At 30.4% G+C, this 25,781-nt stretch overlaps 2 protein-coding genes across 3 annotated transcripts in view; one reads left to right on the top strand and one right to left on the bottom strand.

Annotated features, from left to right (window-relative positions):
• LOC107450568 (apolipophorins) overlaps positions 1 to 11,378 on the top strand; it is a 78,969-nt gene extending 67,591 nt beyond the window's left edge. The window contains 6 exon segments of the mRNA XM_071188093.1: positions 798 to 1,006; positions 1,232 to 1,633; positions 4,564 to 4,708; positions 5,371 to 5,813; positions 7,982 to 8,090; positions 10,482 to 11,378. Coding sequence (XP_071044194.1) covers positions 798 to 1,006; positions 1,232 to 1,633; positions 4,564 to 4,708; positions 5,371 to 5,813; positions 7,982 to 8,090; positions 10,482 to 10,876 — 1,703 coding nt within the window. The 3' untranslated portion in view covers positions 10,877 to 11,378.
• A 6,083-nt stretch (positions 11,379 to 17,461) lies between these two features.
• LOC107443858 (myosin regulatory light chain 12A) overlaps positions 17,462 to 25,781 on the bottom strand; it is a 19,161-nt gene continuing 10,841 nt past the window's right edge. Inside the window, exons 5-8 of one of the 2 annotated variants that reach the window (XM_043042055.2) lie at positions 25,090 to 25,165; positions 23,229 to 23,277; positions 22,292 to 22,420; positions 17,462 to 17,566 (exon numbers count right to left, since the gene is read on the bottom strand). In XM_043042055.2, the coding sequence (XP_042897989.1) occupies positions 22,307 to 22,420; positions 23,229 to 23,277; positions 25,090 to 25,165 (239 nt within the window). In that variant the 3' untranslated portion in view covers positions 17,462 to 17,566; positions 22,292 to 22,306. The remainder of the gene's footprint in view (positions 17,567 to 22,291; positions 22,421 to 23,228; positions 23,278 to 25,089; positions 25,166 to 25,781) is intronic. The other variant, XM_071188188.1, reaches the window with a different exon arrangement.

The raw sequence follows: 25,781 nt of genomic DNA, 5'->3' as shown, positions 1-25,781 counted from the left end.
TATATATATATATATATATATAATATCGGTCCCCAATTTTAACGTAGTTTAATCTAAAAGATAGGGATAATGACCTCCACCACGACGGTATTCGTCTACTTTACCCACTAATCCATGGATCGTGTCTATAAACTTTGGCCCCCAATTTTAGCATGGTTTATTCTAGAAGATGGGAGAAAATAATCTCCAAAATAGTTTCAACTCATCGGCGTAACCATGTGATTTATAACTAAATTCTTCTTGGAGTTATTTGAATTAACTACTTAGTTACATTACAACTTATATGGTATTGAAGAAAATTTGGTGGCGATATGTCTAAGACTACTAATTATTTCTATATTTTTGAAAACTAAAAATGTGTTGCCCAAGTGGAAAATAAAATGCAGAATATCGGCAGTCTTGTTAGCGGTGACTATGTTATTGATAAAAATGATAATTTTAATACCCCTTTTATAGATAATATCGAATAAATTGGTAATATTACATAAAAAAGATTTATGGAGGTGAAAACATAGCATTTGATTTACTTAGATAATTGCTGTTATTTTTGGGGCTTTCATTTCTTTTTAAATTGACATTTAGACTAATTAAAATTAGCATTAGTATAACATTGTTTTCAAAATATAAGAAAGTGCTTAATGACCTTTAAATCTCTAATGCGAGTTTTAGTTGATGAACTGTACAATGGACTACGGAAATAAATGCTGATGAACTTCAGAAAAATAAAATCGAGCTTTCTTTTCTCTGAAAGTACAAAACACTAATTAAATGCATTAATTAAAAAATATGTTTTACAGCTCAAGCAATGATACTTGGGAACCAACATTATGTAACCTTTGACAAGGAATTCTTCGATTTCGCTGGAGAATGCACTTATCTTTTGACCAGAGATTTTGAAGATGGAAATTTCACCTTTGCACTGACACCAAAAGAAGGAGAAAAAAGTCCCTCCATTTTAGCATGGATAAATGATGCCAGCGTTGAATTAAATCCAGCTGATAAATCAGTAAGTTTTTAGACATTATAGTCATTTATTTCTTTGTAAATCCAGAAATAATGTATATTGTCTTAAGAGGATGATATACAATGAACGATAACTTTCCTAAAAAATTCAGTTTCATCTAAATAATTTAAAACTTAAAATTCAAAAATAAAAAATTGGGTAAACATAGAGGGAATGTTTTATTCTTCTGAAAATCCACTTATATTTTCGTTTTGGTTTCTTTCGCAGGTCTTAGTTGGAGACAAAGCTGTCGAGTTACCATACATATCGAAAGACTTCGTTGTTTCTCGATCTGGCAATGCTATAACTATTAATGATCGTCATGGAGTTGAAGTTAAATGTAACTTAGTTCATGAGCTTTGTACATTTTCTATAACTGGATGGTACTTCGGCAAAACTGCTGGTCTTTTAGGAACGTACAACTATGAACCTAAAGATGACTTCAAAAGACCAAAAGGACAGATTGCCAATTCTGCAACAGTCCACGCAAAAAGTTGGGAGTTAAAGAAAGGTTGCAAAAGTAACAATTTAGTCTCTGAACCCCGTATCAATGAACGAAGTGACTACTATAAATTATGCCGGCAACATTTTGTTGATGACGCATCACCTTTATCAGCATGTTACTCTGAAGTAAGAAACAAGATCTTGCTTACTTTATTACTCATAATTATATTAAATTTTTGCTCTACATAAAATGAGCAAACAAATTTATGGAAGTAGTCCGATTATTCTGCATATATACAGGGTGTTCCGAAATGACTACCCAAATGAATTTATTTTAAAATCCTGATTAAAAAAGTTACATAAAAAAAAGTACAAACTAAGGGTCTCAAGCTAATATTTGAGGGAAACAATAAAAAAAAAATTATTGAAATCTGAAAAATCAATAAAATGGATAGCAGAACTGTAAACACCGGGAAAACAGGAGTTGAGCTATGGTTATTTAAAAACTGCTCTAAGTTTAATCATGTAATCATACGATTTTGATGTTAACAGCTCAGCATTTCTAAATAGTGATTAAACCTGATTAAGATAACAATTTCCTTTCTCAATTTCTTAAATATGTAATAGTAACTCATTATGCTCATCCTTTCTCAATCGTTATTAATTGATTCTCTGATTATTGATCGCGTCTACTTAAAGCCAATTTTTGACCGATTTCTAACGATCCAATTTCTAACCATTTCTAAACCAATTTCCAATTTCTAACCATTTCTAAACCAATTTCCAATTTATAAGATTCAAACAACAGATCACTCTCCAATTCTTATAATTTCAGATATTTTTTCCTGTACTTTGACAAAGATGCATACTAATAACTCTTCTTCAACTTTTTAAATATTATAAGTAATTATATATGAAATTTAAAACGAAAAAATTACATAATTTGCTCTTGTGTACTCCTTTGTTCTACCTTATTTTAAACTACTACTCAAAGTCAGCCGTATTTATAAACTAACTGTATAATTCAGTGGTAGTAAGACACTGCAGGAGAAGTAATAATTTATTTTTCCTCTTGGTATTTCATAGTACATACTTTTATTGCATAAGTGTTTATTTCTTTTACAGAAATGAAATGTCTGAATTACCATTGCGATTTTCGTTTTAATTTTTAATTAGTTATTTATTTACTTACATATATTTTCTAGACTTGCATAAGTATTACTATTCTATGCATATTTTCGATAAATTTAGCTGTTTATTTACGTATTTCAAATCTTGAAATTGTAACGAGATTTACTATACAACTTCAAACTTTTAAACAGTGATCCACATTATTTACAATACGTGTTTGATTTCACTATTTTGCAGAAAGCAGCAAATATAGATAATATTTTGGTTCATCAAGATAAACTGCCTACTTTTTATATCATGCCATTTTAAATATTCTTATGTTAGTTACAGTTTTAAGGATTCAATTACCAGGCACAAATGAATCTATTGGTTATTAAAAATAGAAATTTATGATGAAATTTTCATAAATATAAATAAAGATGTATAAACTTGGTTTAAAATACTCACAACTTATGTTATGTAATCCAAAACTTTATTTAAACGTTGAACTTATGGTAATAAAAATAGCAATCACACTGAAAGCAGTGCTAAACAAGTTCGCAGCTAGATAAGATCAGCAAAATGCTGATCTTAGCAAACAGCTAAGATCAGCGATTGAAAATTACACGGAAAAAGTATGTAATCGTTATTTTACCTTTTTAAATATCGTTATTTAAAGCAAACACAATATTATAAAATGTAATACAGAACTTCAGTTAAACAATGAACCTATGGCACAAAAATTAAAAGTCAAAATCAATACAGTGTTGCTAAAATCAGCGATCGAAAATTTGTCAAGTTAACTCTGTGGCGTAAGTAGAACCAGAGGACAGATGTTTTAAATACTTTCAAGCATTTATATTCTTTTTTATTTTTCTCAAAACTGACAATGCAAATATATTGTATCAAACTTTTCACACTCTTGTTTAGGAAAAACCCATAACACAAATGACTTAATTATTTTTTTCAAAAAAGGGAAAAGAAATATTAAACAAAAATTTAATGAAGAACATTTCACTTTAAGACTTTCCAGAACAGATAATTTCCATAGCAAATTTTAATCAGGCAGGACATTAACAAGTGCGACTTTAGACAGTACGTTTTAATTGAAACGACATAAATTAGCTCTCGTTGTTGTTTAAAGTATGGTGATAGTCAAACGTCTAAAATCAACTAGTTTTGCATTCTAGTGGTTCTTAACATCTGTTAAATTAGCTTTGCCAGACTGGCTACACTGCTCTGAAAAAGATTAAAAGCCTACATTATCATAGATTGAAGAAATTAATAAAATAAATTGATTTGTAATTTGACTTAAAAATTTATTTCATCACAAATTGAAAAAAAAAATGGTAAAAATTATTGGTTCTGTGTTTTTATAAAAAAAATATTGTTATCATATATTAAAGTAAATTATGAAATGAATGAGCTCAAATCTTTAACTAAAATAATCATAAAGATCTTAATTAAGCAGGAATGAGCCGTGGCTATAATTAATAATTTTTATCACTTAAATAAGATAAAGCAAGCGAGAAAGCGATTCAGTAGGTTTAAAAATACAAATGAGCTGCCATCAAATACTAAAAATCAAAAAATGACCAAAAATTTTAAAAATCATTTTAAAAACATGGGAGATGGAAATATATAGTTTGTTGCGTTCTGCCGTGGAAATCATTAATTTCTTCTCGCCAAGTTTAAAAATAATTTATGAAGTTTGTCAACAGATGGCGATAAGCTATAAAGCAATATGTTCAAAATAACTACCATTTGCAGCAACAACGGGAGGCATCTAAATATTAAATTGACAAGACGTCTGTGCAACCTCGAGTATGGTGATTTTCAAACGTCTAAAATTAATTAGTTTTATATTTCTAACGATTTGTAACATTTGTTGGATTAGTGTAGCAAATCAAGCTACATTGCATCAGAAAGTGTAGATAATGGTTTAATAAGAGTAATAAATTAGATAAGTTTCTAAACTAATATGTTTGGAAAATTTCTTTTCTTAGGTTTCTCCTGCAGATTACATGCAACTTTGCCTTCGTCATCTAGCTTCAGCTAGTGACTCAACTAAAGCTTTATGCCGAGTTTCAGCTGCTTATGTTGCAGAATGTGAAAGAAATTATGTAGAATTAAGCCTTCCAAACAAATGCCGTAAGTAAAAAGATATGCCATGTTCTAAAAGTCTATGTTGATTCACAATAGCAGATAGCATTGTCCTTAAAGCGAACTCGTTATAGCTGTTATATGGTAGTGAAATTACTGTTAAAACTCTTATGGAAAATTGGAGGAGTGGATGGCCATGGTTTAGAACCTTAAAAATTTCCTCTTAAGCTTACACACAAGAAATGTTACTATAAGTTTATATTAAATTGGAAGAAATATTAAATTGTATTTGATATTACCTAGAGATCACCAAATACTACTATGGATTCTCGGTAATTTTTAATAATTTTTTTTTCAGTATTAATGTACTAAGCAGAATTTTCTGAAACAAACAGATATTTCAAAATAATTATTAGAAATTAAGTATTTGTCTATAGTCTATATTATTTTATATTTAACTATTTAAATTACTTGTGTTTAGTGGTGGAATTTTTTATTTTATTTCTAATTTACAAAAATAAAAATAGATTACATTATCCTTACTACAACTAAGAATTTTTTTTTTCTCAAACTACGGAGAATCCGTGGTAGTTGAATGATCTGGTTTTACCTTTAGTTTTTTTTTTTTTTCGTCTCACTTTCAGGCCAGTGTGCAACTGCAAATTTAGAAGTGAAAATAAGTTAACTAATTTGCTGCCTTATTTTTTTAGTCGTTTGCACTGGACCAGATGGTTCTACTTTAGAACACAGTGACAAGAAAAAATACGAAAATCTGTCCAAGAAATCTTCTGACGTAGTTTTTATAATAGAAGACCATGAATGCAACAAAGCCGTCATTGGGGAATTGAGCAACATTGCTCGATCTATTGACCGAGAGCTTCAAACCGAAGGATTTAAGGATAACATGTTTGGTGTAATTGGATATGGTGGAGATGTTGGATCACCTGAAATTTTTACTGTCGGTGGAAAGACTTTCTTCAATTCCAGAGATATTAATTCAATTGTTGGCAGGATCAGCTTACAGAGTAACAAAGTGGAATCTTCACGAGCATTTGAAGCAATGAAATTAGCAGTTACCTATCTATCAAGAAGTGATACATCAAAGAATTTCGTATTATTCTCTTGTTCTTCATGCAAATATGATTTCAAATCAGTAAGTTTATTTTTATAAAAATTAATGCTTGCAAAATGTAAATCTATTAGATTCTAAATGTTTATACGATTCTTCAGCAATGTTAATGGGCCTAGAAACGGGTAATAAAGCATGGGTTATAAAAATAGTCGAAATTTCCCAAGCGAAGTAACAAAGAGGAATCTTCAAGAGCATTTGAAACAATGAAAATAGCTGTTACTTATCTATCAGAAGTGATACATCGAAATCTTTCGTATTATTCTTTCTTGTTCTTCATGCAAATGTGATTTCAAATTAGTAAGCTAATTTTGATAGAAATCAATGCTTACAAAATGTAAATTTTGTCGATTCTAAATGTTTATGAAATTCTAGAACAATGCGAATATGTCTAGCAATGGGTCAAACAATGTGAGTTATAAGAATAGTTGAAAGGTCCCACACAAAATAAAATGTTTAATTAACATCTCGGAAATATTCTTTACCTACTAAAAGCATAATATTCATTACCTTGCAAAAATCCAACATTCTTCAGTTTTCAAAAACATACCATTTGTAACCAGCAGGACAAAGGTTTGATCTTCGGTATTAAACATCAGGTACCATCCTACAAATAAAGAATAAATGCAGTGGTAAATTCCAATCCATATTTTCGTTCTGCTTATAATTTATTTTTATAACCGCACTCAACTGCACTATTTAAACAGTGACAAAAATATATTTGTTGTGTAAAAACAATTTGAGAATACGGTTTAAAACTAAAAATTTATTTTTTGAAAGAAAACACTGTGTAAAAAATCTATTTTTGTTTCTGCTGCAAAAGATTTATTGAACGTATCCTGGATTTTTTACGTCGCTGCAATAAGTTTCTTTCTATGAGCTACATTTATTATATTCTTGGTCGGGATTTTTGTAAAATTCGCTGAAAGAAATACTAAGTGCACTCATTTCTTTGGTGCATGGGGAATAATTATAAGAATATTTTCGTTCTGCTTATAATTTATTTTTATAACTACACTTAATCGCACCATTTAAACAACGGCTAAAATATATTTGTTGTGCAAAAACAATTTGAGAATATGGTTTAAAACTACAAATTTATTTTTTGAAGAAAACACTGTGTGAAAAATCTATTTCTGTTTCTGCTGCAAGAGATTTATTGAACGTATCTTAGATATTTTTACGTCGCTGCAATAAGTTTCTTTCTATGAGCTACAGTTATTATATTCAGGTGTTTCTGTTGCATGAGATTTTTTGAATGTATCTTAGATATTTTTACGTTGCTGCAATCTGTTTCTTTCTATGAGCTGCAGTTATTATATTCTTCGTCTGGATTTTTTTTTTAATTCACTGAAAGGAACACTAGAAAGCGAAAATACATTTCAGATTTTGATACGATACGTTAAGATCATATGCGTTTGTCTTAAGTGTTATTTTAAAAGGATGTGACAAATATATATGTATGCATATAAAACTGTATGTGTTTCATAAACTAGTCATTCAGACAAAAAATAAAGTAACAAGTATATTACGTTCTTTATAAACATTGAGACTTAAAATAAACAAAATTGAAAATGACATTAAACCTGTAGCTTTCCTAAAAACAACTAATTTCAGACTTGATTTTCCCTCCCCTGAATTATGTAAGATCAGGCACTTTTATATATGCAACAACAAATGCGCTCCCCAAAGTGATTTGCTGATAGCATATGTATTAATTTTAAATTTATTCTCTATAGAGTTCAAAAATTGGCAATGCAACAATTTCATTAAGGAATCTAGAAAATATATTGCTATGAACTAAAAATGCCATTTTTTAAGGGAAATCTGTAGTTTTCCGAAAAAAACTAACCTCAGATTTGATATCCCCATACTTGAATTCAGCAAGATCAGGTACTAATATAAATGCAACAATATAAATGTTTTCCAGTGTTGTTTGTTGATAGTATATATATTAATTTTGAATTTATTCACAATAGGCTTTTTAAATAGACAAAGCAAAAATTTCATTTAATGAAGCTATAAAAATTAAAGCTTTCTTATTCTAAAATTTACTATTTTTTACTACTTAAAAAATAAGAAAAATTAAGTTCTGATTTATAATATTGGATTTCTCAAATTTAATTAGATGTAATATTGTACTAGTAGTGATTAGTACTTTTATTCCTGATGTGTTTACATTTTTTTTTCAGTTACAATATCCTGTTGTTCAACAAATTTTGCTTGAAAGAGGAATAAGTTTGCATGTAGTTCATAGTGCTGAAATTTCAATTCGCAAAAGCAAAGAAAAAGACATAATAGGTAATGGTTTCCCAATTTCCTTTTTATAAATTTAAAAACAAAAATAAAGTTTTTTGTTTATAAAACTTAAAATTATGGTTTTTACTTATGAAAAAAAAAACATATTTTACTTGAAAAATGAACAAAAGTAAAATTTTGAATTATTTTTACAATTTTTAATAGCGGTATGGACGCAGGGCAAATGTTCCTAATATAATTTTTACGAAACACTTACATTCAAGATTTTTTTGAACAGTTATGACGCATTTGTAGAGCGCTGCTTTTTTTAACCCAAAATAAAGTAAATAATTAGGAATAGTTCATATTTAAAAATAGTAATCGCATCCTTTACTCTTTAGGAAAACCAGCTATAGATAAATCGATTTTGCCACCAGTTTTTTCTATTTTCAGCCCTGCAACAGATAGTTCATAAGCTTTTATGCCAAATGCTTCCAGGGTTGAAAGCCTATATATACCAAGACGGAAAAAAGCAAAAGCTAACCCTTTCGCGCCGACTGTCACAAATTACTTTACTTTTATTTATAAAAAATTGGGCACCTGGGTCGCGCAGCGGCCCCTATCCCATACATCTAGAAATTTACATAAGTTTAAAGTGATAACATTTTGAATTTAGCAGTCGATGTGGTTGCTAATACAAAATTACAAGCACTTTGCTTGGGTAAATAAACATTTGAATATCGAAACTAAATTTACACATATAAATATAAGCATATAAATATAAACATAATTTGAAATATATATACATAGGTTGACATAGATAAACATAGTAGATATAACATTTGACTATAGAATCTAAATTGACACATATTGACATATATAAATATAAACATAATTTGAAATATATATACATAGGTTGACATAAATTAATATAGTAAATATAACATTTGAATATCGAATCTAAATTGACATCTGTTGACNACTAACAATAATTAAAGTAAAAGCAAAGTCTGTCAAATTAGCAACGCCTACATTTAAGCTACCGTCTTTTATTTATTTACATCCTGATTCTGATTTTGTACGAATGCTCTTATGAATCGCCCTTCCCCAAAGGGTTAATACCGAAGGCATTTTATTCTAGCATTTTTTTTTCGAGAGACATTAAATGCCTGTTATTACCGAGATTTTCTTCATAATTATAGCAAATATAAGAAAGTGCTTTTTTCCGGAGAAAAAGTAGATGCTATTGAATAGCTTGACGAAGAGAATAGAGCTAAAATTGAGATGGTTTAACTACTCTCTTTTCCGTCTCGCTTTCACCTATGAATACTTTTTGTTTTGATTGGTTCTTGTTTTCATTCATGAACATCTAGGGTCCTGAATAATAGAGCAAAAACTCAGTATTGGCCGTGCTAATTGTTTACCCAAATCAACGCTCGCTGTCCGATTCACGGCTTACGTATTTACCACTCCGAGACTGGTGAGTCATATATGCATTATCAGGGTGTCGATAATCAGTGTAAAAAAAGATAAAACTGGTAGCCAAACTATTTTTATAGCAGTTTATTTGTGTGTAGGGTAATAATAGTTCGCTTTATTTAATTCACCACTACTTAGTTCGAATTGAAAACTGCATAGTTTCACCTTCAACACATTAGGATTGGATGTGTTAGATTTAAAGTGAAAGCAAAAATAAGTTTGTCAAATTAGTTATGCCCAAACTTAAGCTACCGCTTTTTATTTTTTACTATCCTGATTCTGATTCCGTACGAATACATTTGCGACTCACCCGTCCCTCAAAGGTTAAGTCCCTGCCCCACCTTGCCTTAAAAATACTTAGCAATCTCATTTGTTTTGTAATATGTTGTTGTGGTTGACGTATGCCTGTTTGAGCAGAGGGGGTGCGATTGTTCTTGTTTTCCAGTGGCGCCATCTATGGCCAAGGATTCGACTTCTGCCACACCATGCGTCACACCCGTTTATAGGGTGGACCCATTCATACATCCACAGATCGTAACTTTGACCTGAATCAGAGAACGATCGATCTCCAATCCAGTACCCCCAGAGGTATTGATTTGTTAAGGGAACATGGAGGACTTTTGCGACTCGATAGATTTAACGTGCATCAGAATAACGAAACCGCGAACTATCGGACATGGGCCCAGCTCCCTACCGACCAGGCTATCCCGGATATTGTTTCGTAATATAAAAGAAATATATCAACAAATAATATGCTTATTGAAGTTTTATGAAATTTCGAATTTCAATAGTCAATTGTAATTTTATATATTACACAATGAGTGTTCACGTCATACACAAAGCAATAGAGATTTAGTCTGAAGTGCATACACGTCAAACGTGCTTTACTGATTTTCTTGGAGTAAAAAACTACAAGTATTTACATTGAAGTTGTTTCATTTCGATTTTATAATATCATTTCGATTATTTTTTCAGGGGTAGACCCAGATACGGTATATCATTCCAAAGACGTCACTCAACGAGAACTTGTTGGCGAACCGGCATTAAGATCACAAGTTAGCATTCCAAAGGATCTTTGCATTGCACTTTCTCAGGACGTTGGAGGAAGTTTCTTTTCAACTTATCCTCTCAGTAAAGGAACAAGTGACGCTAAAAACTGGCGAAGTGTATTTTCAAGAAAGTTTATTAAAGCCGTCCAAAGTTTCAAGTGCCAATGGTGTGACTGTTCATCAACCAGGGACCACATCCCTAATACTGTATGCCAACCTTGTGAAACCAAAAGACCAAGGCTACCATATTCTGTATGTAGATCTTGTGCACTTCCCAGAACTGTTGAAGTCTTTCTGTCCTATATACGTCACCTCATTTAAGTTGTACTAGTAGTGCATTATATTAAATTCGAAAAGTATCTTTCACAGTACACTACTAAGAATGGTTTTAACTTTAACATTTAAAAACATTCTTAGGTCATATTGTCATAAGGAGGAAAATTTCAGAATCTATCAAAAAAAAATAGGAAAACTTTTTTAATAGTTGGACGAATGCATAATTTATAAAAGTTTCAAAAACAAGTTATTAATCATCGTGACAATTTAACTAAAATTTTATTCATAAATATTTTTAAATTATTTGATTGAGTTGATCTTTTCAATTGCAATAATTATTTTTAATTAGAATTTAAAACATGCTCTGAAATATTTCAAAGCATCGTATAAGATTGAAAATTTGCGTAAGAGTTTGAATTTGAAAGAAGTACTAAAAACATGATAAAAAATCTACTGCATTTATTGTTTTATACAGATGCAGTGAAATTGTAAACTCATAGGGAGTATATAACTAAATATCATGCAATAAATAGTTAATTTCTGCCAATACACAAGTATTAATAATCATGTCTAATTTTATTCTATTCTCATATTTTAGTTAACTCCTAGCATGAATTTTTTTTTTAAATTTTGCTTAAAATTATAATTTCTATAGTAATCAACCGAACTGATTTGACATTTAATGCATGACTGAAATATTATTTAGTTGATTTTGAATTATTAAGTGTTAAAAAGCTTTAATTTAAAAGTATTCAACTCTCAGATTTTATAATTTTTTTTAAATGGATTAAAACGTAAGGAATGTAATTAAGCAAAAATATGTTTAAAATAAATTGCATTTAGTTTTGAAAACCTTTTACTGCACTCTACTCATTAGAAGGCCAAATTGTTTTTAAATTTCATAAAAAATATCACTATAATTAAATCACGAGGAAATACTTCGATCATTTCATGGTTCATTCATTTTTTTTCGAATTCTTATTTGTAAATTACTTCATGAAAAAAAATGTATCAAATACTTTAACTTAAACTATTCTAACAATGTCAACCCTAATACTCAAAGAAAACCCATGATTTTTTTTAAACAAGTCATTAAAATAATTACAGATTCTTAATCAGCTTTTGATTTGAATGCTGATATTCTATTACTTATTTTTTTTATTTTTAGCTGTACCTCACTACAGACGTCAAGTATTTCTGATGTTTGATTCTGAGTCGACATGCATTATTGTCATGTGAGGGGCTTTCAGTATTTGGGTTGACTGGTAAAAAGTAGACCACGATATCTATTTTGTTACAATATGTCCTTTTTGTGTTAGAATTAGATCAAATTTTAATAAAGAGCTTTTAAAAGAAAACAATGACACATCTTTATTTGTTGCATTTGACACAGAATACTTTTATACATGATATAGAAGTTTTTAAGATGAACGGGAATCAACAAGTAATTTAACCTATTAATATACAAATAGTATACAATTTAAATTAAAAGTTAGAAACCAAAAATAAGCAAAACGAAATTTTAAAGATATGTCTGTTAGCAAAAACAGCACTTCATCCAGGGACACACTGTCTGCTAACACACTGGAGCCTTTCTGTAGTAAGTGGTTAAACCAAAAGCAGACTGTGTCCCGATGACCCATAATGGAAAAACTAAATAAGAAAATGCAATACCTCAAAAATTCAGATATTGCCTCACGCAGTCAGCTTTTGGTTTAACCACTGACTTGGTTAACCTTTCTGTAGTAAGTATTTAAACCCAAAGCAGACTGTGTCCTGAGTCCCCATAATGGAAAAACTAAATAAGAAAATGCAATACCTCAAAAATTTAAATATTGCCTCTAACAGTCAGCTTTTGGTTTAACCACTGACTACGAAAAGGCTCCAGTGTGTAAGTAGACTGTGTGTCCCCTGATGAAGTGCTATTTTTGCTAACATACATATCTTTGAAATTTCGTTTTGCTTAGTTTTGGTTTCTGACTTTTTACTTAAATTGTTTGCATAAAACAAATTTGAATTTAGCTGCTTTTAGCGTTTTTCCATTTTGATTTATCATTTTAAAGTTTTGTCCAACAATTTTTATCTTAATATTTATTTAAATCAATTTCAAATTCTGATTGGATATACAAGTGGTATGTGCTACTACTTCTTGCGCACATGTATTTTTCAAGTACACACCCCTTTTATGCCCTGCCATTAACCTCTTCAAGACGGGCGAGTCATATATGCATTCTCAGGGTGTCGATAATCAGTTTAAAAAGAATAAAACTGGTAGCCTAAATATTATTTATTGCAGTTTATTTGTGGGCGGGGTAATAATAATTTGCTTTATTTAACTCACCACTACTTAGTTCGAATTAAAAATTGTGTAGTTACACTTTTAACACACAAGGATTAGATGTATTAGATTTAAAGTGAAAGCAAGAATAGGCCAGTCAAAATAGCTATGCCCAAACTTAAGCTACTACTTTTTATTTTTTACTATCTGATTCTGATTCCGTACTAATACATTTATGACTTGCCCGTCCCGAAAAGGTTAACACGTTGAATGCCACGCCAATTTTACATGGCTTGCCCGTCTGGCCAAAATGATTTTTGTGTGTTCTGTAGTGCATTACTTTCTTCAATAACGATAATAATATAAAAATTCAAAAGCATTAAAAATTTACTCGAATTGTGTGTTTCTAATAATCTTGGCTTCGCCGGTCCCCGGTAACCCCCGTGGTGTTACGAAAAAACTCAGTGCCGGTCACCGGTGACCCCCATGGCATTCAACGTGTTAAAGGGTAAGACTTGTGGGTAAATCCTATACAACATTCCTGGGGAAATGTTTTTATATACTGTGGAACCTCGAGAAAGACCACTTTTATGTAGATACCTCCTCTATTTCCGAACACTTTTGAGAGGCACGGTATTTCCCTTAGACTTCGTGTTGAAGATAACTTTAGGAGAGACTAGGCTTGCCAACTACTACGTTTTTTGCAAAAGTTTTTACAGATTGGTAGACATTTATGTACCAAAACTTTCATAATGTTTGGTAATTTTGCCAAAATTTTAAAAGTTTCAGCACGAAAAAGCTTGAACTCATACTCATATGTGTTGGTTATCTTAGCATCAGCCCCGCTAGGGGCTCCAACTAATTCATCTGAGTGGAAATAAATGATAAATCGCCGAAGCGCAACTGAAAGGTGAAAGTTGGGGTTCAGTATTTTTTACTGAGAGAAAATTAAAATGAAGTAGTGAGATTGAACAAACAAGTTTGAGAGAGAGAAGACGGGACAAAACTCCGTCGGATAGGAAAAAGGTGGTTGCCGGGCTATATTTTATGTTGTCTTTGATGAGCTCAAAATCAAAATTTTTAAAGTAATTGCACGTATGACAAGAGAGTGCATCTCTGAAGAAACTTGCACATAGTTCAGCTATGTGCTCATCTATTTTGTTGATTTTGAACTCTCGTCTTAGATCTTTCATTCTCATGGATCTGGGGGCTCCTGTGATATATCTGAGGAATTTATTTTGAGAAATCTCCAGTTTCTTCTTTTGACTAACAGTGGTTGTGCTCCATGCAGGGGCTGCGTAGCTGATGATCGGTCGAATACATTGGAGGTATAGGGTTCGTTTTGTTTTGAGTGATAGTTTTGAATTATAGTTTAATATTGGTTTCAGAGATCTATAGGCTCCTTGCGCTTTGCTAAGAATATTTTCAATATGGGTATTCCAGTTTAAAGTACTAGTAAGAGTGACGCCTAGGTAGGTGGCCTTTCGAACTAGTGGTATTGCATCATTGAAAAGAGTAATATTTGGATAAATGACTTTCTTTTTACTTGATTTCCTAATAATTAGTAGTGAAGATTTAGTGGTGTTGATGGCTACCTTCCATTTTGTGCACCAGGCTTCGATATGAGGTATGATATTACTGAGATTACAGGGTTCCCACGGTCCTTGAGAATTTTAAAAAGTGGTAATAAAAATAAAAGAAATTTTGACATTTTTATTTCTGTGTAGCCACCACTAAAGGATGTTTTCTAAAAAATATATATATTCACGAAAATCTCAGCACTTTACGATGAAAAAGCATACTAAAACAAAAAAATATATTGTAGCTCCACCCCAAATTTACTACCACTTTTTAAATTTTTCAAGGACCGCGGGAACCCTGGATTAGTAACAGACTTCTTGGGATTTATTGATCTGCTCATAAGTGCTGTATCATCTGCGTAGAAGGCTGAGGTGATGTTTCTCATATTATTAGAATTTGGAAAGTCTGCTGAATAAATTAGGTAGAGCACAGGGCCGAGAATTGAACCTTGCGGAACTCCTGCTTTAATGTTTCTAGCGGAAGAAAATGCTGTATTGATCTTAATATGAAAAGTTCTGTTTGTCAGATAATTATTAATTAGTACTATTAGATCTTTGGGGATATTGAAATTTATGAGCTTGTATACGAGGCCCTGATGCCAGACTCGGTCATAGGCAAAAAGCTGGAACAAAAGTGGCGTTGCATATAATCTTTAAAATTATTTATATGTAGTGGTGCAGAAGATAAGTTTAAAAGAATGCAAAATAATACATTAAAACATAAACTTAGCTGCCACTAGAGTAAAGTTTTACAAAAAGCGTAGAAAGTTGGCAGCCCTGAGAGACCATTATAACCACTCCCAGAGACTGTGCAAAACCTGTGCTCCTAATGCAGAGAAAATCACACAAGGAAACACGAAAAAATATCAACAAAAAAATATTAACAGAATAAAGAGGTCGATGTAATAAATATGTTCAAAATATCTGTGAGAGGTTTTTATTTAGAAAGCTCTTTTTGACGATCTCTGAAGGGAATCTCATACCTGCCAACTTTCACTCCTTCCGAGAATGGATTGCTAGAGTGGTTGTAAAACAATAGCCAAAAATCAATCTGATTCAAAAATATATTTATATTTTGATCCCGTTGAAATTTGCTTGCGTATTGATTATTATTCTTTCATATACTTATTGTAATTATTTATATGTAGTGGTGGTCAGACTCATCTATAATTATCATTATAATTCAAAAAGTTAATTGGAATAACCTGAGTATTGCTACCACTTTAAGTATGAAAATAAAATTTTCCGGAAAATCCGGAAGAGTTGGCAGGTATGGAATCTACAACCTCATATTGCTGTTAAAGTGCACTAAAAGCGATGCTATGAATAATTATTTTTAGTGTTGTAGGTTGAATTAGGAAAAAGAAGTTAGTTTAGAAACAACTGAGCTTCTCAAACAAACAAACGAACTTCTTCTCATCTTTTAAAGCTAACTAACTCTTATGATATAAAATTAAATGCAAACTTAATCAAAAAACATAATTGTTTACTTATTTAAAATAGCTCTATCATTCATATCTCATAAATTTGTTTTTGTACATGATTATATACACCGAAGAGCCATTACATTATGACCACCCTCCATCTATAACAATGCGCTCACCCAGGTTTTCATGGTATCTCGCCCAGGAACAATGTTTTCATGGGGCACATTAGGACCCATAATCTTCATAGAACAATCCCTGATGTCTGTAAGCTACTTGAACATAGTTGCAGACCAGGTTCACCCATTCAAGGCAACAGCTTTTCCTGCGGGGGATGGTGTTTACCAACAAGATAATGCACCATGTCATAAGGGTCGAGTCGTCATGGATTGGTTCGAGGAACATTCCAGTGACTTTCAAGTCATGTCTTGGCCCCCAAATTCACCTAACCTTAATCCAATGGAGCGTTTGTGGTCCTAGTTCGGAAACCAAATCCGTGCTGCCACGCTACCCCCTCGCAATGTGAGGGAATTGCAGGATCAGTTGGTGAGCACTTGGTACCAGATACCTCAGACTACCTATCAACACCTTGTGGAATCAATGCCACTGCGGGTGCTAGCAGAGGGCTAAAGGTGGTCCTACATGCTATAAGCAGGGGGTCATAATGTAATGGCTCTTCGGTGTGTATCCATATAGATCATTTCTATTTATCAATCCAGTTTTCATGGCCCCACCACTGGTGCCATTTCCGCACCAAGAAAATGACAATGACTAAAATTAAAATCGTTTACGAAAAATGATGCACTTTGAAATGATAATATTTTGAAGTCAATGGAGGTATCTTCTAAGAGTGACCAACCTCCAGTAACGACCATTGAACTGTAGAACCGAGAATGGTCGCTCCTGAGAGGTTTCACTGTATTTTGTACAATGCGCTAAATAAAAAACGGACTATCCTGAGTGACTTTTGATGAAATAATTGGATCTTCACTCTCTAGGACTCAATATTAATTTTTTGAGAAGATGATCTCAAATATGCTAATTAATTTGTGCAGACGATATTTTAAGTTGTGAAGTTCGATGCAAAAACGTGCTTCTTCTGAATAAACAAAATTTTTTTCCGACGAATTTGGATTTCTGACCCTCAAAAATATAAGAAGCAGCCATAATCAGGAAAAAATGAATTAAATGGTTTGGTCAGGAGAAAGGTCCATACTTTGGACCTTTTAATGGTAATTTTACTTTTTGCATATTTCACTATGTTAATAAGCTACCTCTGGAAGAAATTTTTCTACAAAGTGTGAAAAATGGTATGTTTGGGAATATGTTTAAATAATGTGAATACAACTCAATGCGAGGAACATTTTTATTTTTCACAAAAAAAATCATAACTAATGATGAGTATGAGTACAGCCGGCAGCTCTAGTGTTCCTCAGTATAGCGCCTTCTCGATCTAAAAAAATAAATTACATTAAAAAAGTACAATACAGACAAAACACATAAAATAATTATAACAACAGTAGTAAAAGCAACTAATAAGTCTAAAAGTCTTAGTTGTCCCGATATAATAGATCAGTGCTTTTTTAAAATAAAAAGTAGTGACGGAGTTGCTTCATGATTCGGCATATCTGTGATATATTTTAGAGATCTGAAGTACCGAGATTATAGCTACTAATTAAAACCTAAAGAACACGGTTTATGCCTATTTTCGCACATTGCATGTGAGTCTTGTAAAAATATATTTATGAAAACGTATTGTGTTTATAAGCAATCTCTACGTTCAGACATATGTTTGAAAATTAACGGCGAAAATATTTCAGGTTTATTTTATTTTTTTTTAAAAAGAAAACTTTTTCGGTTACCCAACTTATTGAAAACTTATTCCAGGGCTGAAGACTTTCAACGATTTTTGTAAAACTTACTATAGTGGTAGCTAAGTTTATGTTTTAAAGTATTCATTTAAACTTATTTTCCACACCACTACAGATAAATGTTCACTTTGTTCCAGCTCTATATGGGAGGTGAGGCATTTAAAATGTTGTCAAGATTACTAAACATTTTGAAAGCTTCAGTTTAAAAAAGTCTGCCACTCTATAAAATAGTTTGCAAAAGTCATAGTAGTTAGCAGGCCACTTTTGTTGCATTTATACAAATACTTAAATTCTAGTGTGTGGATTTCAAATTTAATATAAGTTCTATATATATATATATACAAAAAATCAAAATTATTTTTTATCGTATTAAGTTGAACAATAACAAAATGTGCAATTCATAAATTTTGTTACCAGAATGAATATAAAAATAAAGTCTGTCGGGAAATCCGGAAGAGTTTTCAGGTATGCAAGTGTTGACTTAAGGTCATATATTATATAAATCGCTCAACTCGAAGATGTTATATGCGAGCAACTACTTTTCATTTTAAAAGCACTGTAAAAACCCCATAAAAATCCTCCACAATAACTTTCTTTTTTTCCTTGAAAAATCAAGAAGAGTAGTTTTATACAAGTCAATTTTTGTAATTTCAAATATTTATTGAATTCTGATTGGTGGTTCAAAGTTGCAATAGTTTCAGATATCTGCAATACTGAAAATGCGTTTGAACAATCGCTATTTTTCTTTTTAATAAAATGTCACGTTTTTCAAACTACGTATTTTTGCAAATTAAAAAAAAAATGTTCCTCATTTTATAAGATGCATTTTAATATAGTTGTTTTCTACTAATCGTTAATTTTTAACTTATCATTATAGTCATTTTTTTTCACCTAAAATTTCTTAATTTCTTTATATTATAACCAATTGATATCAATCAATCAATTACGCTTTTTAACTGTTTTATAAATTTCTCGTAGCAATTAATCCCCTTAACGTTGTTTTTCGATGGTCTGTCTTCAAGAAAAATAAAAAAATACATAGTTTAAGTGCCTTACACTTGAAACAATGCGATGATTTTAAACTATATATATAATCTTGCCGTAAAGAATTATCTGGGCAACAGCAAACTAAGCAAACAACAGCTTAAAACAAACAATATAAATATTTTAACAACTTTTCTTAAAATCGCCAATTTGGCGACATTTTTCCACCCTAGATGAAAATTATCAAAAACTTTGCCTTATTCTCAGTTTCTGCAAATTTCTATGAGCTCAGGTAATGCAGCATTCGAGTTAGTTTTTAAATATTAACAAATTAGACCGCAAGCGCTTTCGTTTTCACAAAACTGTGGCTTTTCTCAATAATGACGTTTTGCGCTATTTTCAAAATAAGCGTTGACAGAGACCTAAACTTGACCTAACAGCCATGAGTAACTGTTGTAAACTCACAGCAGTTATAAAAATAGTATATTATTCGCAAAAAAGCATCATTTCATATTAAGACGGAGCCTTCGAAAAACAACCTTTATCTGACATCGTGACAAAGATCTTGACAGCTATATCATAAACTGATTTTTAAAATAATGTCATTATGTCAAAAATGGTTACACTCAAATCTAATGAATCGAAAAAATTATCTTTGGGAAATATTAAAAATTATCTTTCTTATTTATTAATTTATTTGTTTGTCTGTTTACTTATTAAATTTTTGTGAATTTGAATACTATTTTTAATATCGAACATTAATAACGTGCTCTGAACACGCATCATTTTTATGAATAAAAATAAAAATTACATACATAATTTTTAACAACTTAATTTAAAAAGTTTAAGTATTTTCTGTCACGACAGTTTAAAAAGACATTAGGACATTATTTTTCTTAAACTTGGGAAAGAAAATAACAAAAGGAATATAATTCTTAATTTAATGTCCTTGCCCATACTCAATTACTTTCCGTTATATTTTCCAGTATCACGACAAAAGTTCTGTCAATTTTTCGTGCTTTAATAGTTAATTATGACAATAAGTATTGATTATTGTTGAAACGTTTATTTATTCAATTAGTAAATAAGTACGCTTATTATGAACAGTTTATTATATGCAAGCTAACAAGTTAATATTTTAAAAGTGTTAAACGTTATTATTATTATTTAAAATTATTTTCATTTAATAGTATTATTTATTAGTCACCATTGTGTAATATCAGTTTTAACACTGAAAATGAAAGTTACATACCCTTTTCTTATCCAAGTGATTTTTTTACTTTCTCAAAATCAGCTGCTGAATATGGAAACAATTGATTAACTCATTGATTACTAATGACTCAATTGATTAACTCATGACTCAATTGATTAACTAATTTAATTGACTCATTAGTTTAAAAAACAATAAAGTAAGTCTGCCTAAGTATCAAAAACTCAAATCATAAACCTGTTCAAAAAATTTACAACAGAAAAATAAATCATCAATGAAGGATTCCAGGCATCTCAAATGTTTCTTTAAAATCTTAATTGAAAATTATAGACAGTAAACAGAATAATATTCCAGTATATTAAATATTTTGCATCGCTCGCAGTTTAACATCCATTTTAAAATTTAACCAAAAAATAAAAATAGTATGCTACATACAGAGTGTCCTAGAATTATTGGAATATACTTTATAGGGAGGTAACAAAGATTCAGATTTGCAAAGGTGACGGAGTTAAAGAAGGTAACAAAGATTCAGATTTGCAATGGTAACGGAGTTAAAGAAGGTGACAACGATTCAGATTTAAATATTATATCACAAAGATTCAGATTTGCATAGCAACCCATTGTCGGAAACATCGCCATTTGCCGCTAGGTTAGTGTTGTTTATAAAATGGATTAGGCCTGGTGAACCAGTTCTGGCCACCACACTCTCCTGGTTTAAGCAGCATGGATTTCTTTATTTGGAGTACACTGAAAAGTTTTGCGTACGCAATGCCTGTGGATTCCTAAATGAATCTGGGTGTTAGAATCGCTTTTGCTGTTGCGGATATCCAACAAAATCCGGGTGTATTTGAACGAGTTCACCAATCCATGGCCCGACGGTGTGAGGCATGTATTGCGAGCAATGGTGGAAACTTTGAACATCTTTTGTAACATTTTCCCATATTATCAATTGCAGCACATGTAATGTCTTTGACAAATAAATATCTCAGATAATTTCTATCTTCAGTCTCTTTGTTTCCTGTATACTACTTTTTAATAACTCTCTCAACCATGAGTTGCTATCCAATTTTGAATCCTTGTAGTGTCATCTACCTTCTCTTAAAGTTTGTAACAATAATCCTGGGACACTCAGTATAGGAATCCTACTCCAGTGCAAATCAAGTCTTATAACTTTCGAAAAGCTTCAACTATGGTTATAACAGTGGCGTCAAAGTATAGTAAAGTGGCTATGTGCTACAAAGTCAAACCTCTCGCAGCGCCATATGGAATACTGTACCTTTAATGAAATTAGGAAAGAGAATATCGAAGTATTTGAACATTATCGATTTAGAAACCTTGTTGGAATTAATGCAAGAAGAAAAGAAAAGCTTACAACACGCGTTTGTTTGCGATTTTCTAAACTGGAACTTCAAGAGACAATTTAAACGGTTTTTCCCTCTAGCGTAATCTTTTGTCTAAATCGGTGATACTCTGCACCATTGAGTTCTATGTTTACCCTATCTTTCCCCGTTTTCAAAATAAGAACACCAACTTCAACATATGTCGTGCTAAACAGCACGCCACATTGCAGCTCATAGTCACTTTACTTTATATGAACACCTAAACACCACTACAACTCAAGCCGTTCGAAAGTTAAAAATATAGATATTGTCTTTGGGTGTATAGTCACATAAAAAATACGTAATAAATTCCTATTTGCTAAAATATTTCAGTTTAGCAAAACGCCTATAAAAATAAATTATTTAGAGCCTCATTACTAAAAATCAATTTTTAGGATTAATTATGGAGAAAAGATTTATATCCAAAAACTTAATGTAAGAAAGTATTATACAGGGGGTTTCGTTACAATCCCCATTTAATTAGGTTTATTTTATTTTTATAATTTTTAATGCATTAACTTTAAGCTTGTGATGTCTATTTTGCAAAATACCTTTATGTTTAACATTTAACTTTTAGTTTTAACATAACTAGCTTGGCAAGTATTACGAAACTCAGCGAAATATTTAATTTTTCAACTTGGAAAACCTCATTTAAAAGAAAATTATCAAATGAGTTATACTTGTAAATTAGTCCAGCATTTAATGCTCGTGTTAGAAGATGTTAACACATTTACTTTATTAAACAGATTTTAACCACCATCAGTATCATCATCATCATCGCCTTTTGTGAGAACTCTTGTAAATCTTCTTATACTAATGTATCCTTCTCTATCTACAGGAGCTTCTTTTAAACATATGTCGGCCTAAAATAAATAAAATCATAAAATATCAATGAAAATTGACCAATTACATGCCATCTTGTACGGCCATTGAGAAATTTCTTTCTTAGAGGTAGCAACATTATAGCGTTTTGACGTGTTAAATCTTTAGTTTAGAGCTTCAAAAAAGATTTCTACCTACCACGAAAAATCGGTAATAAAAAAAAACAAGTGGATATGATCTATTTGTTAGCTTAATTTTCTCTTGTATGTTTAAATAGTTAAACTTTCAGAAAATATTTCTAACTTTAATTGTTGTTTCACTCCCAGTTCGTGAATTATTTTTCAGCTACCGTAAAAGTTGACAAGCATGCTATTTCGATTTAAGAAAAATTGCAGAAAACATTTTAGAGTTATAATAAAACTGCAAATAAAGTTTTTTTTTTAATTTCATCAGTTTTTTATTTTTTTTTATAGTATCTAGGTCATTTTTCGCTTCTTAATATTTTAACCTTGATCATTATTGTGAGAATTGCAATCTTAAATGTTTCCCTTTCTTAATGTTTTTTAAATGTTTCCCTTTCTTAATTTATTGCCTTAAAAGAAACGAAATCTTTGTTAGTGGCATTAAATTGACTCAAATAAAATTGTTCCAAAGCACAAAATGTTCTACTATTCGGAAGTTTTCACAAAGCACAATATTGCAGAAATTTTCCCACAATCTTTAAGTTGTATGTTTTTTCTTAAAGAAAAAAATTTTACACTTCCCAGTGACAATATTTAAATCTTGTACGACTCGAGAGTACAGTGTTTAAAATTTAGTATATAAACTGATACTAAAAATAAAACTTACTTCTTCTTCCGTAAATTTGTCTCCTCTCTTGCGTAATGTGCTTTTTAATCTGAAAAGTATGAGAAATAGAACTTAAAATTGGCATCTACATAAGTATTCCCCTTTATATGAGGTAGTAAAATATGAGAAACTACTATACTGGCTGTATCACAGTAAAACCGTTATTTGCAAGGTTGCAAAAAATTAAAAATTTTAAAGGAAGGGAATAATATTTTGTAAATTGTGAAAAGTATTAAAAATGAAGAAGTTTAAAGGAGAAACTTTTTCATTAAGCACTAAAACAGCTGCGACTTCAAAAATCTAAGAAAAATATAATTTTACAAAAAAGTCACATCTCAGTATTGGTATGCCTTGCAATAAGATGTGTGGCTGATCTTCCTCGGGGTACTGAAAAATGTTTAAAGATACAGGGGTTGGGCAAAATTATGATTATACTTCTATACTAACTCATTTTTTCATATTTCTCAGGAAATACTTAGAGAATTATTTCAAAACTTTAGAAGTGTTTAGGACATGCGATTTCTGATACATATCTATAAAAGATTAAAGTTTTTAGTGATTTAAGGGACCGGCATTAAATTACGATAAAAAAGGAATGTGTTTGAGCCCCCAATGATAAAAATTATAGAGATAAGCTTATAACTTGCATAAGTTACTTCGGTTATCAAATGCAATAATTGCGCAAAATTGTCGTGTATCTAGCTTTAATATTCATGGAGTATGTGGACATTTTTATGAAAAAAAAAAATTTATTTTCTCTTCGTTTTATTGCTATATAACTATAGAAAAATTCAAACAAATTAAACGAAACAAAAGATTTAGAAAAAGTTTTATGTAGCAAGAATATAATTTTTCAGGAATATAATTCATTATAATCAGGAATATAAACAAGAATATAAGTTTTCAGGAATATAATTAATAATAATCAGGAATATGAACAAGAATATAATTTTGCTTATAATTTTTATATAACAAGAATATAATTGTCCCGTGCCCCAGGACTGTGTGGGGAGTTGTGTAGTCCCTCAATTTTTGTGAAGAATCTTTTCATATTTGCTGTCTGAAAGTGTTGTCCAAGCTTCCATTTTTTTGACAAATACCGGCGCTCTTTTCTCTGTATTTCACTTTTACAAAAAAGAATATTGCAAGAGTTGCGCGCACTTTTTCTTAAATTACTAATAATTAATTATAAAAAACTTTCTTAAATTATTAATAATATTAATTATAATGGCTATTTATAGTTAATTTTTATAAAAATTTCTCCGCACAGATTACAGATTTTAAGTCTCTTGTAAGTATCATGTTCATGTTCATTGTTGAATGGTGCAAAAAATTAAAAATTTACCCTTAGATACCTTTTGATCTACAGATCGGATTTTCACGTACAAGGACTCAATCTTAATGTTTTGAGGACCTACTCTTTATTATGCGAATTAAATAGCACCGGTGATTTTCTCAAGTTAAGAAATCACGAACACTTCCATTTTCTTCATGAATATACCTTTTTTCAACTGATTCAGATTTTAGATCCTCAAAATGTAGGAAGTAGCGACAGTCTGAATAAAATAGGTATAAACAATTTGTATTATTTCTTATATTTTAATTGCAGAAGGAACGAGTTAATTTTTAGACATGTAGTTAAACATTTTTGTATCACATCAACTTAAAAATAAAAATATTTTTGTAAGTTGGTAATACAGACTTCTTTAAGAGGTTTGTTATTTTTTTCCTTATTTTTCTCTCTATTTATCAAAATTAAAATTAAAATAATTTAAAAAACAGCCTCTTATCAAAAATTAACTTATCGTGTAATGTAAACTGAATGTTATCTTGATCTTATCATTTCATGACATTTACTCACACTTCCTCTTTCATTTTTCCATCGCCTTCGTCAAAAATAGAAAAGGCTGACATAATGACATCTTCTTCATCGGTACCTAGTAAATAAAAGTAACTATAAATAATGCTAAATAAATAATATTACTTACTTGTCAAAGAATCATCTCACAAAGAAGTATATCATAGAATTCTTGGCTTTATTATTTTTAAGTTTTTATTCAAGGGCTTAACTCTTTGATGTAGAGTTTTCATTATAAAATATTTTTCTTAATTTTTTGATTATTTTGTATTAATTTAGTTCAAAACTAGTGAAACATATTATATTTAGCCTTTTAATAATTAATGGTTATGAAATATATCATGGGACCCTTTCTGCGTTATAGATAAACCTTAACAGTAATTTCTCAAATTTGATCTTATTTGCGGCTATTTAGATTTAAGAGAAACAGTAATTCATCATTGAAATTTTTAATGTGCAAAATCAATTAATGATAATTTATTATATAGAATGAAAAAAAATTCACACTACATTTCTTTTGGATTTTATATTTTTGTACAAATACAACTCCAATAATCTAATAGATTTCATTTAGCATATATTAGATTGATTCTTATAGTAAAGAATACCAAAATGTATTTTTACCAGTAATTAAAGCTTCAAAAAAAATATTTATATCGGGATCAAACTACGCTACCACAATGCACTATATATAT

This window comes from Parasteatoda tepidariorum, chromosome X2, assembly GCF_043381705.1.
Source record: "Parasteatoda tepidariorum isolate YZ-2023 chromosome X2, CAS_Ptep_4.0, whole genome shotgun sequence".
Taxonomy (NCBI): Eukaryota; Metazoa; Arthropoda; class Arachnida; order Araneae; family Theridiidae; genus Parasteatoda; species Parasteatoda tepidariorum.
Note: the sequence above shows the minus strand (reverse complement) of the source record. Positions and strands in the feature narration are given on the sequence as shown.